General features: G+C 40.2%; 1 protein-coding gene across 3 annotated transcripts in view; it reads left to right on the top strand.

The window, feature by feature from the left end:
• Nucleotides 1–15,733, top strand: part of zgc:113333 (beta-N-acetylhexosaminidase) — a 41,279-nt gene that overhangs the window by 8,395 nt on the left and 17,151 nt on the right. For all 3 annotated transcript variants that reach the window (XM_048552139.2, XM_048552138.2, XM_048552140.2), the window contains exons 3-8: nucleotides 1,507–1,609; nucleotides 3,925–4,162; nucleotides 8,862–8,971; nucleotides 10,112–10,199; nucleotides 12,032–12,196; nucleotides 15,180–15,363. In XM_048552139.2, coding sequence (XP_048408096.1) covers nucleotides 1,507–1,609; nucleotides 3,925–4,162; nucleotides 8,862–8,971; nucleotides 10,112–10,199; nucleotides 12,032–12,196; nucleotides 15,180–15,363 — 888 coding nt within the window. The remainder of the gene's footprint in view (nucleotides 1–1,506; nucleotides 1,610–3,924; nucleotides 4,163–8,861; nucleotides 8,972–10,111; nucleotides 10,200–12,031; nucleotides 12,197–15,179; nucleotides 15,364–15,733) is intronic.

The raw sequence follows: 15,733 nt of genomic DNA, 5'->3' as shown, positions 1-15,733 counted from the left end.
GACTAGAGGGAATCTGAGGGGGAAAAAAAAATTTTCACCCAGAGGGTGACAAAAATATGGAATATGCTACCTCAGATGGTGGTGGATGAACGTTCTCTTGCAACATTTAAGAAGCATCTGGATAAGTACTTAAAATGCCAGGGAGCAAGTACAGCTAAATGAGGTTAGTGTAGTTTGGTGTTGGTTTGTTGGTATCGACCTAGTGGGCCAAAGGATCTCTGTTTGTACTATCTGACTGTGACTCTATTGGAAGATTTGAGTCCAATTTATTCATCCAATTCCCACTATAAGACCTGCTTGGGAGTGGGGACTGCATTCACTATGACACCATCTTGTTTACCATTAGCATGTGTACACTGTAGCACAGCACGTAGACTTGAGTAGCATTTGCAGCTAAAACGAAGCCGAACCATACCATTGAAATCATCTCATTTGTGGAATAAAGTCCACCTTGTTGCACCCTTGCCTCTGTTTCTCTATCCCCTTATCCTCAAAGTTAATAGTGGAACAGTTCCTTTAGAGAACAAATTGTCCTAACACATTGCAACACAGTAGCACTTCACCTGTACTTTGCCATCAAGAAAGTGAAAGTATCAACTTGTATGACTTGATGTTGGCGTGCATTTCATTTTATTACAGTCAGTTCCAACAGCAAGCAATTCAACCGCTTCAGACTGTGCTGCCAGGGATACATTTTCATTTTAAGCTATTTTTGCAATGCTTCCAGGTGCTACTTCAAGGTAACGTTAGAAAAAGTGGTTGGCTGATTATACTCTGCAGAACGGCCTGAACTGCTTCTCACATCTTGGCAGTTTGGTGTCACTTTTCAGATGAGCTATTAGACAAAGGTTCTTCTCAGGTGGACTTGAAACACCTCACGGCATCTTTTCAGTGCAAGTATTTAGATACTGGCAAATAGTAGTCCCTGCCGCTTGTTGTGGGCGCTTTTGTATGAATATGGTTTGACTGCTATAGTATACCACGTGGGATTATTTTAATAAGTAGCAGGGATGCACCTTCCATGTAGTTTAATTATGAGCTGCAGTTTTATTTAAATTACTTGTAGAATCTGCAATCCCACACCACTTCAGAAATTATAAATACATAAAACCCTAATTGAACATTAACTAAATGCTATTTAGAGAAGTTTGTACTTGCATTGTGCGCACCTTTAATGAGCTATGAAATAGTCACTAATCTCAGTTGTTTCTGTCCAAACTAAACTTAAAACACTATCAGTGGCAATTTTGAAATTGATGACAGTGCAAATAAAAACTTGTTTGAAGTGGTGGAACACTACCCCAATCGGACGACTGATGACTCATCCTTTGGCAGTTTGTGGGACCTTAACATGAGGAAATTAGCATTTTCTCAAATTACCATATTTTGCATAAGTACTTATTTGACTCTCAATGCTCTGAAGCTGTGCAAACACACCATATGAATGCAAATTCTAAGATCTTTTTAAAAATGAACATTAATGATCTAGTTTTCTCTTTCCTGCAGGATTACTATTGAACATGGCAAGGATAAACTGCATGACTGTATTGCGTTTCCTAGTTTTGTTGATTTTAGTAATAATGGGTTTGAAGATGTATCCAATATTCAAGTAAGTTATCTTTCAAATTTATTTTCAGCATGCATGTATCAGTGGCAAAGCCAACATTTATAGTTCATCCCTAGTTGTCCTCGAGAACTTAGTGGAGGGTCTTCTTTAATTGCTACAGTTTGTGATAAAAATGCCTCAAGTTTAGGGAAGAAGGCCCCTGACATTGACCTAGCATCAATGAAAAAACAGCCAACCTATCTCGATGTCAGGGTAGTATGTGATCTCAAGGGGAAACTTGGAGATTATGTTGTCCCATAGTGCCAGCTGCACTTGATATTCAACTTTATTGATGTTACAAGTTGAGAGTGTTTTCCTGACAAAAGTAGCTCAAAGTGTGATGTAGATTTGGCTTGGCCTTGCCATGATCCCGTTCGATTCTAGCTGTGGGTCCCGTGTAGGGTGTTACGATTATTTGTGTTTGGTTGAAGGTTCTTGCCAACGAGGCATTGGGTAAGATTCTTAGTTGATAGGGTAAATGTGAAAAAGTTGTTTCTCCTTGCGGGAAAGTCTCGGACCAATGGGCAAAAATCTCAGAAGAAGGGGTTGCACATTTAAGACAGAGATGGGGAGGAATTTCTTCTGAGGGTGGTCAATCTGTGGAATTATAGAATCTCTGGAAAAGTATTAGGTACGATAAATGTGAGTTAAATTGGTGGCTCTGTTTTCCCGTCTGGGATCAATATTATTGTGCAGTATCAAATCATAGACCACAATTTTCTACTTGAGATACACAGGTTTGCACTTTTTTAAAATTTTGATTTGTTATTGTCACATGTACTATGAGTGAAAAATATTGTTTTGTCTGCTAACCAGACAAATCGTAGGTTACATAAATACATCAGGGTAATAGAACAGAATGCAGAATATAATGTTGCAGCTACAGAGAAGGTGCAGAGAAAGATCAGCTTTAATATAGGAGAGATTTGTTCATAAATCTGATAACATCAGGGAAATAGCTGTTCTTGAATCTGTTGGTACATGTTTTCAAACTCTTGCATCATCTGCGCAATGGAAGAAGGTATAATCTGGGTGGGATGAATCGTTGATTATATTGGCTTCTTTCCAGAGACAGTGAGAGGTATCAATGGAAGGAAGGCAGGTTTGTTTGATGGTCTTGAGGTTGGTGAAAGCAGATTAATCATTAAAATGTAAACCTTCAAGTTTCAAATTAAAGAAGAAATAACATGATTTAATTAAACTCCAGTGAAAGCAAAAGCAGTTTTACAGTTATGGGGAATTTCATGTGGTCTTAGGCAGAACAGTTGCCATACCAAACTATGATGCATCCACAAAGGACACTTTTATGGGGCATCTATAAAAATTGGTAAGAGTCACCTATGGACATGCTGAATTTCCTTAGCCTTATGAGGAAGTAGAGGTGTAGTTGTGCTTTCTTGACTGTAGTGTTGATGTGGATAGACCAGGCTAGATTGTTGGTGATCTTTACTCCGAGGAACCTGAATCTTTTGATCATCTCCGCCTCACCACCATTGATACAGTCAGGGGCATGTCCCCAACTCTGTTTCTTGCAGTCAATAACATTGCTTTGCTGACATTGAGGGAGAGATTGTTGTCTTTACATCATGCTGCTAAGCTCTCTACCTCCTTCCTGTACTCTGCCTTTCCACCACCACTATCTCGGGTTTCCAGCCCTACTTCCATTGAATAAAAAGCTTGCATTTGTAGAGTGCTGTTCATTACCATCAGACTCTCAAACCGTTTTACAACCAGTGAAGTTCTTTAGAAATGCAGTCACTGATGTGATGTAGAGCATTGAATCTTTTCCCAGTGAATTTTGTTTTTCATGATAATCTTTCTTTTATTATATTCCCAAGATATTGTTAAATTTCCCAAATTGCTTCCATTTTCGGTAGCTACCCCATGTTTGATACTCTACCAAGTTTTTCCCAAACACAGATCAATTACCCTAGCCTGTGCATTGTTCCCTACATCTTTTTTGGCCTCTGTAGCCACACTGCTTTTGCCCTACTGTTGTACAAAGTCTTTAATCATTCAAATGTGTATGTTAATGAATGTTTGTGATGTTTTGAAGATATTTCCATCATTCCACTGTTATTGCTCCTTTCTTCTCTCATTCATCTTTACACATCCCCATAACTGCTAACCTTCTTTTGCTTTCTCTCGAGTTTAATTAAATCAAGTCATTTGTTTCTTGATTTTGAACTTGAAGATTTACATTTTAACGATTAATCTGCTTTTACCAACCTCAATTTTACCAGTGTGCTAGGCTGAAGAGCCCATTACGGGTCTCTGCTTAAGGGAATCTGCTAATTGAAAGTAATTGTCTATTTTAGAACAAAGCACTTGGACACTCCTGCAAAAGATAGCTTTTGGAATAAACGTAGAGGAGCCATTACACCTAACCAAAAACTGGAACAAGAAGTAATCCAAACTGTACAGCAGGTAAAAGAAATCATAAAAACAGAGGTGCAAGCAAAGACTCGGAAACAGAAGGATTACGGCATTTCAGGGATGAGAATTGTGCACTTGGACCTCAAAGGTGCGGCACCAAAACTTACATACTTGCAACAGGTAGGACATGTCATTTCACTAGTTGAAGCATAATTGCATTTAAATGAAACGTGGGCGCACATGTAGGTGAAAGAAGCGAATAATCTGTTGACTGGCTAAATGAGTGAGCTGGGAATGTTGGGCCAAAAGGCCTGTAGATATATTATGAAAAGTTGTAAGATAGCACCATAAGAGCTATCCAGCTGACCTTGTATTCTTTTGAGAATAGGAAGTGGAGGGATAATCTAATTTAAGTATTTAACACATTAAAAGGATTAGACAGGATAGGTAGAGAGAAGCTGTGTTTTTGGGGGAAGTGAGGACAAGGGGACATAATGAAATTAAAGATAGGCCATTCAGTAAGGAAATCATGCTCAGCCGACCTGGCAATATCTAATGATAGAATTCCAGATTGAATTTTCACCAGAACATCCAATAAAGAGTCATCAATTTGAAAGACCGACTCTGCTTCTTTCTGCAGAAAGGCTGCCTGACCTTTTGAACATTTCAAGAATTTTTAGTTTGCAGCCTTCAATATCTATAGCATATTGCTTTTGTAAGATATCAGGAAGCACTTTTTAAGATGAAGGGGACTAGAAATTTAAATCTTCCCAGAAGGTTGCAGATGCTAGCAACAATTGTAGTTTTCAACTCCGATGTATAGATGTTTTAAAACCAAAAGCTCAGTGTTTAACAGAGTTAACATTTTGGGTCTGCTGGCCGTTCCGCAGAACATTCTAAGGAAGGGTCACCGGACCCGAAATGTTAACTGTTTTCTCCTCCGCAGATGCTGCCAGACCTGCTGAGCTTTTCCAGCAACTTTGTTTTTGTATAGGTGTTTTGTTGAGTAACAGTACTAATGCATATGGTACACAGGCAGATAGCTGAAGTAGAAATCAGCCACGATCTAAATCGACTGATGGAACAACCACTCCAATCTTTCTAATAGACCTGGTTCACTAGGAAATAAACAAAATTACAATCCTTGGCTTTACTCTGTGGCTTGACTGATATGTGGAGTCTTATTCCCATGCATAGTGATGCAGAAAGGCTGTACTTTTAAAATGAGGCTATATAGATGCTCTATACACAAAATGGCAATAAGCAAGATGGTCCCCAAAATTCAGTCTTTAAACAGCAAGTATAGTAACAGATAAAACATTTTCCCTTCTGGAGGAAAGAAATTCAAAAATGAATATTAAAACAACTCCTTGGCTGAGCTATCAGCAAATTAGAAGTTTGTGGCTTCAATCCTTATTGTTGGCTGGTGCTGAGGTGGGTAATGTCTTTCAGGTGAAGTGTTAGACAGAAATTGATGTAAAAGATCCCTTGGTATCTTTTTAATTTAAGAAAGTGCATGGAGTTTTCTCTCAATTCCTTCTCAATCCAGCATTACCAGAACAAGATAACATGTTAACTCCTTTCACTGCTATTAATTGATCTTGGTATGGTATAAACAAGCCAACAATTTTCCAACCTGAATAAGTTACAATAAACAACACCTGTGAACTTCCCTTGTTTATTTCTGCCAGCCTAAAACATATTGATTTTTAATCTATTTTACTCGCCTGTTGTACCTACGTCCACTTCTATACCACTAATGAAATTGAAGATCATTAAACGTCATTGCCCTTTGACAATTATTTGGAACCTAACTGCGATGAAGCCTCATTCACAGTCTCCTCCCATTTAGAGACTTATTATATTTCCACTGTTTAGCAATGTAGTACTATGCGGTTCCAGTTATACTGTATAACATAATCCATCCTTGGGTTTAGTACTTTATCAAATGATTTGTTGAAATGCAGCTAAACCACACAAATGGAAATTCTATAATCTACTGTATTTGACCTTGCTCAAAAGATTCAGTTGGGCTTGAAAAAATGAAGCCTATAGTTAATTGCTCAGAAGCCCAAATAACAACACAACTTAGAACATAGAACATAGAACATAGAACAGTACAGCACAGAACAGGCCCTTCAGCCCACAATGTTGTGCCGACCATTGATCCTCATGGATGCACCCTCAACTTGCTAAGCATTTATGAATTCATTCCAATTGCTTTCCCAAATTTCCACCAAGACGTGTATCAATAGTCTTTGGAATTCAGCTCTTTTCTCTTTAATGTAACCACATGGCTTCGATACATATCTGCACATAGTTCGATCTGTCTGTTGGGGCAGAACATCTGTACATATAACTCCACAACACAAACTCTCAAGGTAATATCTGCATGCTGACTGGTATCTGACAGAAAGCTACAAAAACATTAACACAAGAGATAATGGGAACTGCAGATGCTGGAGAATCCAAGATAACAAAGTGTGAAGCTGGATGAACACAGCAGGCCAAGCAGCATCTCAGGAGCACAAAAGCTTGACGTTTCTGGCCTAGACCCTTCATCAGAGAGGGGGATGGGGAGAGGGTTCTGAAATAAATAGGGAGAGAGGGGGAGGTGGACTGAGGGTAGAGAGGAAAGTATAGGTAGGGAGGGGATAGGTCAGCCCAGGGAGGACAGACAGGCCAAGGAGGCGGGATGAGGTTAGTAGGTAGGAAATGGAGGTGCGGCTTGAGGTGGGAGGAGGGGATAGATGAGTGGAAGAACAGGTTAGGGAGGCGGGGACAAGCTGGGCTGGTTTTGGGATGCAGTGGGGGGAGGGGACGAGCTAGGCTGGTTTTGGGATGCAGTGGGGGAAGAGGAGATTTTGAAGCTTGTGAAGTTCACATTGAAATCATTGGGCTGCAGGGCTCCCAAACGGAATATGAGTTGCTGTTCCTGCAACCTTCGGGTGGCATCATTGTGGCACTGCAGGAGGCCCATGATGGACATGTCGTCTAAGGAATGGGAGGGGGAGTTAAAATGGTTTGCGACTGGGAGGTGCAGTTGTTCATTGCGAACTGAGCGGAGGTGTTCTGCAAAGTGGTTCCCGAGCCTCCGCTTGGTTTCCCCAATGTAGAGGAAGTCACACCGGGAACAGTGGATACAGTATACCACACTGGCAGATGTGCAGGTGAACATCTGCTTAATGTGGAAAGTCATCTTGGGGCCTGGGATAGGGGTGAGGGAGGAGGTGTGGGGGCAAGTGTAGCATTTCCTGCGGTTGTAGGGGAAGGTGCCGGGTGTGGTGGGGTTGGAGGGGATTGTGGAGTGGACAAGGGAGTCACGGAGAGAGTGGTCTCTCCAGAAGGCAGACAGGGGTGGGGATGGAAAAATGTCTTGGGTGGTGGGGTCGGATTGTAGATGGCGGAAGTGTCGGAGATTGATGTGTTGTATCCGGAGTTTGGTGGGGCAGTATGTGAGGATGAGGGGGATCCTCTTAGGGCAGTTGTTGCGGGGGTGGGGTGTAAAGGATATGTTGCGGGAGACGCGGTCAAGGGCGTTCTCGACCACTGCGGGGGGGAAAGTTGCAGTCCTTGAAGAACGTGGACATCTGGGATGTGCGGGAGTGGAATGCCTCATCCTGGGCGCACTCCTCCAACACTCCCCTCCAAACCCACCAAGCCCAGCACCTTCCCCTGCAACAGCAGGAAGTGCTACACTTGCCCCCACACCTCGTCCCTCACCCCCATCCCAGGCCCCAAGATGACTTTCCATATTAAGCAGATGTTCACCTGAAGTCAGTTGACCTAATTCATCCCATATGAACTGCACTGGAGTGTTATGGATCAAGAGTGGATTCAGTGGGATCTAAAAATACTGAGTTAAATGATTCTACTCAATAAGTTCATTGGTCATATATATATCAAACAGTTATGAATGTATTAAGTGGTAAGTTAATGTAGAGTGGTTAGCATATATTAAGCAGTAGTTATATGTAAAGCAGTAGATAAAGGGGTGTGTGTGTGTGTGTATATATAATATTACAGTCATATATAAAAGTGAATGTATAAGAATCTATATAAATATATTAAAAACATTTGCAAACTAATGAGTGGAACTGTTAGCCTAAACTACTTTAGACATATTCAACAAGTCTCACTGCCTTCTGCCCATCAGGGCCCCTGCTTTACAGCCTGGAGATGCTTGGGTTTTCTGGCACCAGTTACAATCTCAGTCCAAGGTGGAGTCCAACAAGTGCTGCAGAATGCCTGATATCAATTCTATTCTGGGTGCTTTCAGTACTTTTCCAGACATTCCATCATGCAGAAAACCATCCTCCAGGTGGCCATGTTACATGGTTCCCTGACAGCCTAAGCAATTGTCTTGCACTAAACCAGAGATTTTCCACTTGCTCTTTAATTGCTCATTGTCCTGTCCAATTAACCCTTAATAATTACCCCTTAAAGATTTGGTTTGAAGATACCACTTTTAATCCTACCACTATAGGGGGCTGATAGCCACTAATTACTCTGAGACATTTTGCCTATTGTGTCTGCCCTCAGCTGAAATTTCCAGATCTCAATCCACAGTCTTTCCACATTTTGTTCCAATTTTTGTTTTCTTCATGTTTATCCAATTCCCGTTTGAAAGCAACTGTTGAATCTGTTTCCACTATCCTTCCATTACCTTTTTCAGCACATTACAAGTCCTGTTAACTCCTTACATTAAAATGTTGTTTTTCTCATGTTACTTTTGGTTCTTTTGCTAATCATTTTAAATCTTGAACTTTTTGGTTTATCGGGGAGATACACATTTAAATCTAGTCAATATGTGAACTCTTCCTGAGAAAGTAGAATTCTACAGACACAGCCTGGGAGTAAATGTCTTTTTTTTTTGTAGATTTTTCCACTTCTGGCGAGCATCGGGGTCAATGGTATACTAATGGAGTATGAGGATATGTTTCCTTACCATGACGAACTTGAAATTCTGAAATCCACCTATGCATTCAGGTAGGAAGTGGTCAGCATTTTCGGCTGTTAGCTAGAAAGTTGGTGGTTCATGGCCACCCAGAGATGAAGCCATGGATGTTGGGGTGGCATGGTGCCACAGTGGTTAGCACTGCTGCTTCACTGCACCAGGGATCCAGGTTTGATTCTAGCCTTCAGTGATTGTCTGTGTGGAGTTTGCATGTTTTCCCTGTGTCTGCGTGTTTCTGCTACATGCTCCAGTTTCCTCCCACAGTCCAAAGATGTGCAGGTTACATGGATTGGTCATGCTAAATTGCCTGTAGTGTCCAAGAATGTGGAGGTTAGGTGGATTAGTCGTGGTTATGGGGATAGCGTGTGTCTGGATGGGATCCACTCTGGTTGGTCGTTGCAGACTTGATGGGCCGAACGGCCTCTACATGCACTGTTGGGATTTTAAGACAGGATGAGGCAAGAAGTGCTGGCCTTGCTCTGTGAATATGGTTATTACATGACTATTCCAGACTGCAGATTGTGTTCTACTATGGTGAGGTTTAAAGAGGTTATATTTCACCTGTTACGGTTCTCCACTCAATGTTTTCCCTTCCTGATGCTGACAACAATTGATTCTTGCTGGAGTGCAGTTCTACCATTCCCAGCTGTGCTCCAGTGCCTTGTCTAAATATCTGTTCACCTGAGTGACCATGAATATTGTGTGTTGGCAGGCTATTTCGTTTTTGAAATCAACTAAACCCAATCCTTATCTGATACTTAAAAGATCAATTTCTAGTGGCGGTGGAAGTGATGATGGGATGGGGGCTGTGACCTGGCAATGAGCATGGATCGATGGGGACACTGTTCCCTCTGTGTTCCTCCATCCCAGTTTAGAATGATACTGCATCCAATATTGGACATAGAGGGGTTTGTTTCTAGTTGACTGTTATCAATGAGTCTGGAAGTTGCAGAATGACCAGATACCTAAAAGTTACAGGTTTAAAGAATGTTAGGTACCTGGGAGAGAACTGCAGGCTGAAATCTAATCAAAGGGTTCAGATAGTTTATACATACACTAATGAATACCTGACAGCAAGCTATATCAAATTCAATAATCTTTATCTCTGGAGTGTCTGTATAAACGTTTCAGTTATTATTTATGTGTTAATTTTGTTTATTTTCATTGTACAGTTCTGCTGATATTGACAAGATCCAACAGATAGCTGAGAGCAATAATTTGGAAATTATTCCCTTAATTCAAACCTTTGGGCACATGGAGGTAAGATTATTGCATGAGTGTGAGAGGGATTGTAAATGCACAGGTAACATTACCGCTGAACAGATTTCCTCGATTCGTCCTTTGCAACCTCAGTAATGAGATCTGCTGTAGATATCGGACAGGTCTAAGTCTTTCTGATAATGAAAACCAATCATTGTTTTCAGTGAGACCTTCATGAAAATGCTGCTTGGTTTTGGTTTCAACCCAAATCTGGAATCTACTTCTTTTTCATTTGCAGAACTGCTGTACTTTTCCAGGTTTTTTTTCTATTTTTAATTGTTAAACCCAGTTAGTGAATGACAGAATTGGAACTTCTTGTGACATTAAAGTTGCTCTTCTATGTTTATGGATATGGTTCCATTGATTGGTATGTGAGAAATCCAATGGGGCTGTTGTCAAGCAGCTGAATATGAAAAGATATTTTAGATTTTAATCCAAATGGCAACGGGGTATATTTATTTTATTAAATTCAATCACAATGTCAACTTTGCCAGCGATGCCAATGTTTATTGCCAATCCCCAATTGCCCTTGAGAATATGGTGGTGAGACATGTTCGAGAATCATTAAAGTCCATGTGATGTAGGTAAACCTATTGTTCTGTTAGAAGGAGCGTTTCAAGATTTTGACACAGTGACAGTGAATAAATAGGAATTGTATTCCCAAATCAGGATGTTATATGGCAATATGAACTTGCAATTAGTGGTGTTCTCGTGTACCTGCTGGCCTTGTTCTTCCAGGTGGTAGAGATTGCAGCTTTGTAAGTTGTCGTCAAAAGTGGCTTTATTGATTTGTTGCAGTGCCTCTTATAGATGTTACATACTACTACCACTATGCAATGGTAGTTGAGGAAGTGAATGTTTAAAGTGATAGACTGCAGATTAAGTGATCAATTTTGTCCTGGATTATGTTGAACCTCTTTTATTTGAGCTGTACTCATCCTGGCTCATGCTCTTGCCTTCTGTCTTGGAGATAGTAAATAGGCATTGGGGAATTAGAAGGTGAATGACTGGTAACCGGGTTTGGCATTTAACATAGCAACTCTTTTCTTTTCAAATATTGGATCTTCTGTAACCCTGCTTAATGAGGGAACAGACTGTATGTTGTACCTGGGAGGTCTGGCCTATCTGTCTCCATGCTACATTTAGGTCCTCCTAACCAGAAAGCAAGTGGGACAGGTGTATTTAATAATAAACTCTATATTGTAAAGTTATTTCCTATCTTTAAAAAAAAATCCAGTACTTTGAATTGAACAATACAAATTACACAATCAAGTGTGATTTAGTGCTCGGAAAAAGTGAACATCAGTAATTTGATGAGAATTTGAGTTGAGGGTTGTAATTGTGATTAGTGTTGACTTCAATTCATTTCTGCTCATGAGGGAAAGCTTTGTACTGAGTTGGTCCCTTTAGATCCATAGATTTGAAACATAGACAAGAAGGGGGCTCAGGGCACTAAATTGGTTATGTTTGTTCCTTATGAAAGTTATCTTTCAAAATGTTGATGTCACTGTGATTTGTTTTTTGCTTGAATAAGACATGAAATTTACATGATGCCTGGGAAAATCTTAGAACATTCAGGGGAAGCTCATTGTGCTGCTTTGTGCAATATCATCTTAAGCACTTCTGCCAACAAATTCTTTGATGGTCTGTCACTTGTGACTTTGGTTAAGTGTTGACTCTTTTAAACAGTTGTTAGTTTCCAGGTCTCAAATCATTAGAGAGATTTTTTTTGGATACGATCAAGTAATTTTGACTTTATTCACCATCATCCTACTAACTGAAAATTGGTAGGCTGTTTTATTATTTAATTGTCGATTTTGTTTTCTCAACAGTTCGTTCTCAAGCATGATAAATATCGGAACCTCAGAGAGGTACAGAAATATCCCAATAGCCTGAATCCCCATTTGGCTGGCTCTCTGATTCTGGTGAAGAAGATGCTGTCTCAAGTACTTGACAAACATAGCAAATCTGGCTGGATCCACATAGGAGCTGATGAGGTAAGTAATGTGCAGTGATGCTCATTAAGTGTAGGGTATATGATAGCAGTACTGCCTTGATAACCTATCACTGTTCATTGTCTATAGTATATCACTTAATCCCTACAGTGTGGAAGAAGGCCAGTCAGCTCATTAAGTCCATACTGACCCTGCGAAGAGCACCACACTCAAACCCAACCTATCCCTATAAATCTGCATTTCCTATGGCTAATACACATAGGCTGCACATCCCTGGACATTATGGGCAATTTAACCTGACCAATCCACCTAACCTGCACATCTTTGGACAGGTGAGAGGAAATCAGAGCACCTGGAGGCAACCCATGCAAACATGGGGACAATATGCTAACTCCACACAGTCACCTGAGGGTGGAATCAAACCCAGGTCCCTGGTGCTGTGAGGCAGCAGTGCTAACTGCTGAGACACCATGTCATCCTTATAATATTTATACTTCTGCAGTTTATACATCAAGCTTCATGCAACAATTCACATTAACATACAGTAACAGCCTTTAGATGGAGCTTCACAAAGTGAGGTGGCTGGATTTAACATTAAACTAAATGTATTGGAGGTGGGTGGGGAATAAGGTGTATAGTTGGTCAACATGGATAAAGTTTTGGTGAGACAGTGGAATAGGAGCAGCTGTGCTCCAGACGAGTTGGTGTTTTGTAAGGTGGATAATGAATGTTGCCCAACTTGCTGCTCAATGGGAATTTCCACAGTGTTGCATTTCAGCCAATCAATGAGTTGAATGTTTTTAATCATTCATGATGATTCATTTGATAGAGGTATTGCCTATGGTTTTGAAAATGGAAATCATTTAAAGGTTCTGTAGCAATTACCTGCCTTGTAGATTATTGATCTTGTATGTTATTTAATTGGAGCAACTAAGTGTAATAATAGTGAGAAATGGGTTATAGCACTGAGTGAAATGGACGGGGAGAAAATTGGAAAAGTGTTACTTAGACTGCAGATCCTGGCTGGATGCAACAAGCTCAAATCCCAGTGTGGTTTCAGAACTGTAAGGTCGACAATTGATATGATCTTGCCAGTCTGGCAGCAGAAAAAGAAATTCAGCAAATATCTAAGAGTACTATATATTGGCTTCATTTATCTCATCAAGGATTTGGATACGTGAACAGAGGTGGTCTATTTCAGCTGCTGGAGAAAACTGGCTGCCTGACAAAGTAGCTTAATGTAATCTTCCCTTTCCTTGGCTACGTGATAGATAGGGTCTGCTATGATTGGGTAACACTGGAACCCTTTGCAGATCTGCAATGAGGTCACACAGGGTTGTGATCTAGCGTTGATATTCTCTGGCAAATTCTTCTCGCTGCTATTAGATCATTTACAACAGTGTATCAACTTGTACGTATACCAGAACTGATGGAAACTGTTCAGTGTTACTTCTCTGGTTTGCAAGACAAAAGGTGTACCAAGTCCTCATCAGTGAGCTGGTTTGTGTTGATGATGCCTCTACCAGCATCCCTTAGTAAGAGCTACTTGAGCAGCACTTGGCAGACTCAATCATGCCTATGACCTTAGATTTGACCATCAACATCAGGAATACAAATATCATAGTCCAGTATGTTGTCATTACCTACCGGCATTGACTATGTAATACTTCACGCTATCTAGGCTCCATAATCACCAGCAATGTCACTTGAAGCTGAAATGAATATGCAACCTGACTGAAAACACCAGAATGCTCAGCAATTTCTCTTGGCAGGACTAAGTCACCAAATCTGGATCATGCAGATCGTATCTGCATACACCCTTTATTAAGCTAACTATGTCACAGTTGATTTGGCCACATTCATCAGATGGATGGTAGTCGCTGATGCGAAAACCTTCCATATGATGAACTGGCCACTGGAGTATGACCTCTTCTAAATACACCTGCAGAGGCGATATCAAGATGGCAGAAATCGACACTGACAACTGGGAAAGATTTGCTGACAGCTAAGATCTCTGGAGGCTGACTATTTGGAAAGTCAACGGAAGAGACAAGCAGGAATGAAAATCTTAGCTGGCCAAGAGAAAACCGCAAGAAGTGAAGCATGCACACTTTCAACCTATTGACTTCCTCTGCAGCAAATGTGACAGGGGCTATTGTATTGGAGTGAGGCTCCTGAGGTACCATTGTATCAAGCATTATCTTACAAAATGGAGGAATCCTATTGTGATGAATTGGATATTTACAAGAGTTATGCTTTCTCCATTTTTCATTTCTAATGGGAGTGCTTAGTGATCTGAGGTCTAAAGATTTGCTTTGTTTAACTCTATCAGTCTGTGTGTTATTAATGACAATGGTGATAGATTCAGCTTCTTGTCAAGTGAACACTGATTAATGCAAAGCTTGCAGTGCCTTTAGCAGGGGTTTGTTCATCCAAGTCTCTTGGCAAAGTGAATTGCTGTCCAAGTGAAATCTATATATTTGTCCGAACAGTTAGATTGGTAGATACATGAAGATAGTTGTGTGAACTGGCATCTACCACACTGAACCTATTTACCCAGTTAAAGAAGCCACATTATTGAGCGAATTTCTATAATGTTGAAAATTCAGCAACAAAGCAGAAATTCATAATTGTTTTCATAATAAAATCTTGTCTTTCCATCAGATTTACTCAGTTGCAGTAAGTTCTATTGAGAATCCTCTGTGCTGAGGCTCAGGGTTAGTTTGCCATTTACTGTATGAACACTGTGGCTAGATAGTAGAGTACTTGAACGGCGAATGACATTGTGTAGTTTATAAAAAAAACTTTGTATTTATACTGTACTTTCAAAGGAGAAAAGCAAGGGAGAAAGGGAGGCTCTTCCAGCATTTAAGGCATAGGCAACTAAAGGTAAACTTGTCATTGTGAAATAGTTCATTTCAGGAATTCACAATTGAGTCTAATTAAAGGAGCATGGATAACTTGGAGGGTTGTAGGGCTGAATATGATATGATTACAGGTATTTTATGAAGAATTTTTTTTTGAGGTTTTTAATCTTGGAGAAAGTACTGAATCCAAACAGTGGATCAACGAACAACGAGGAGACATTGGAAAGATATTCTTGGATCATATAAAGCAACTTGGGAGTTTCGTGGTCAACAAATATCCTGGAATTAAGCTCATCATGTGGGATGATATGATGCGAAAGACTAATAAGGAAAGAATCATTGGTGAGTCTTTCTAACCTCTTTGTTTTTAGCAAGGGAAGTAATGAAATTTTATGATTTGTTTATTCATTGACATGTCATGCATGTTTGGTGAATTCAAAGGTCTGTAGTCTGTCCTCTGTATTAAGCCAGAAATCACAAGACACCAGGTTATATACAACAGGTTTATTTGAAAACACAAGCTTTCAGAGCCTCAGTCCTCCTTCAGGTGTTAGTGAGAGAGGTAATATCAGACACAGAATTTATAAATAAAAGATCAAAGGTTCACGCCATTGATGATGTACTAAACAAACCTAAGATGCTATTAAATCTTTAATCAGTTCGAAAGTTTTTATTGATTTAATATGAATATGTAAATCCCCAAATTCCTTTC

The sequence above is a fragment of the Stegostoma tigrinum genome, chromosome 23 (genome assembly GCF_030684315.1).
Source record: "Stegostoma tigrinum isolate sSteTig4 chromosome 23, sSteTig4.hap1, whole genome shotgun sequence".
In the NCBI taxonomy this organism is placed as follows: Eukaryota; Metazoa; Chordata; class Chondrichthyes; order Orectolobiformes; family Stegostomatidae; genus Stegostoma; species Stegostoma tigrinum.
This window is presented reverse-complemented; position numbering and strand designations above follow the sequence as displayed.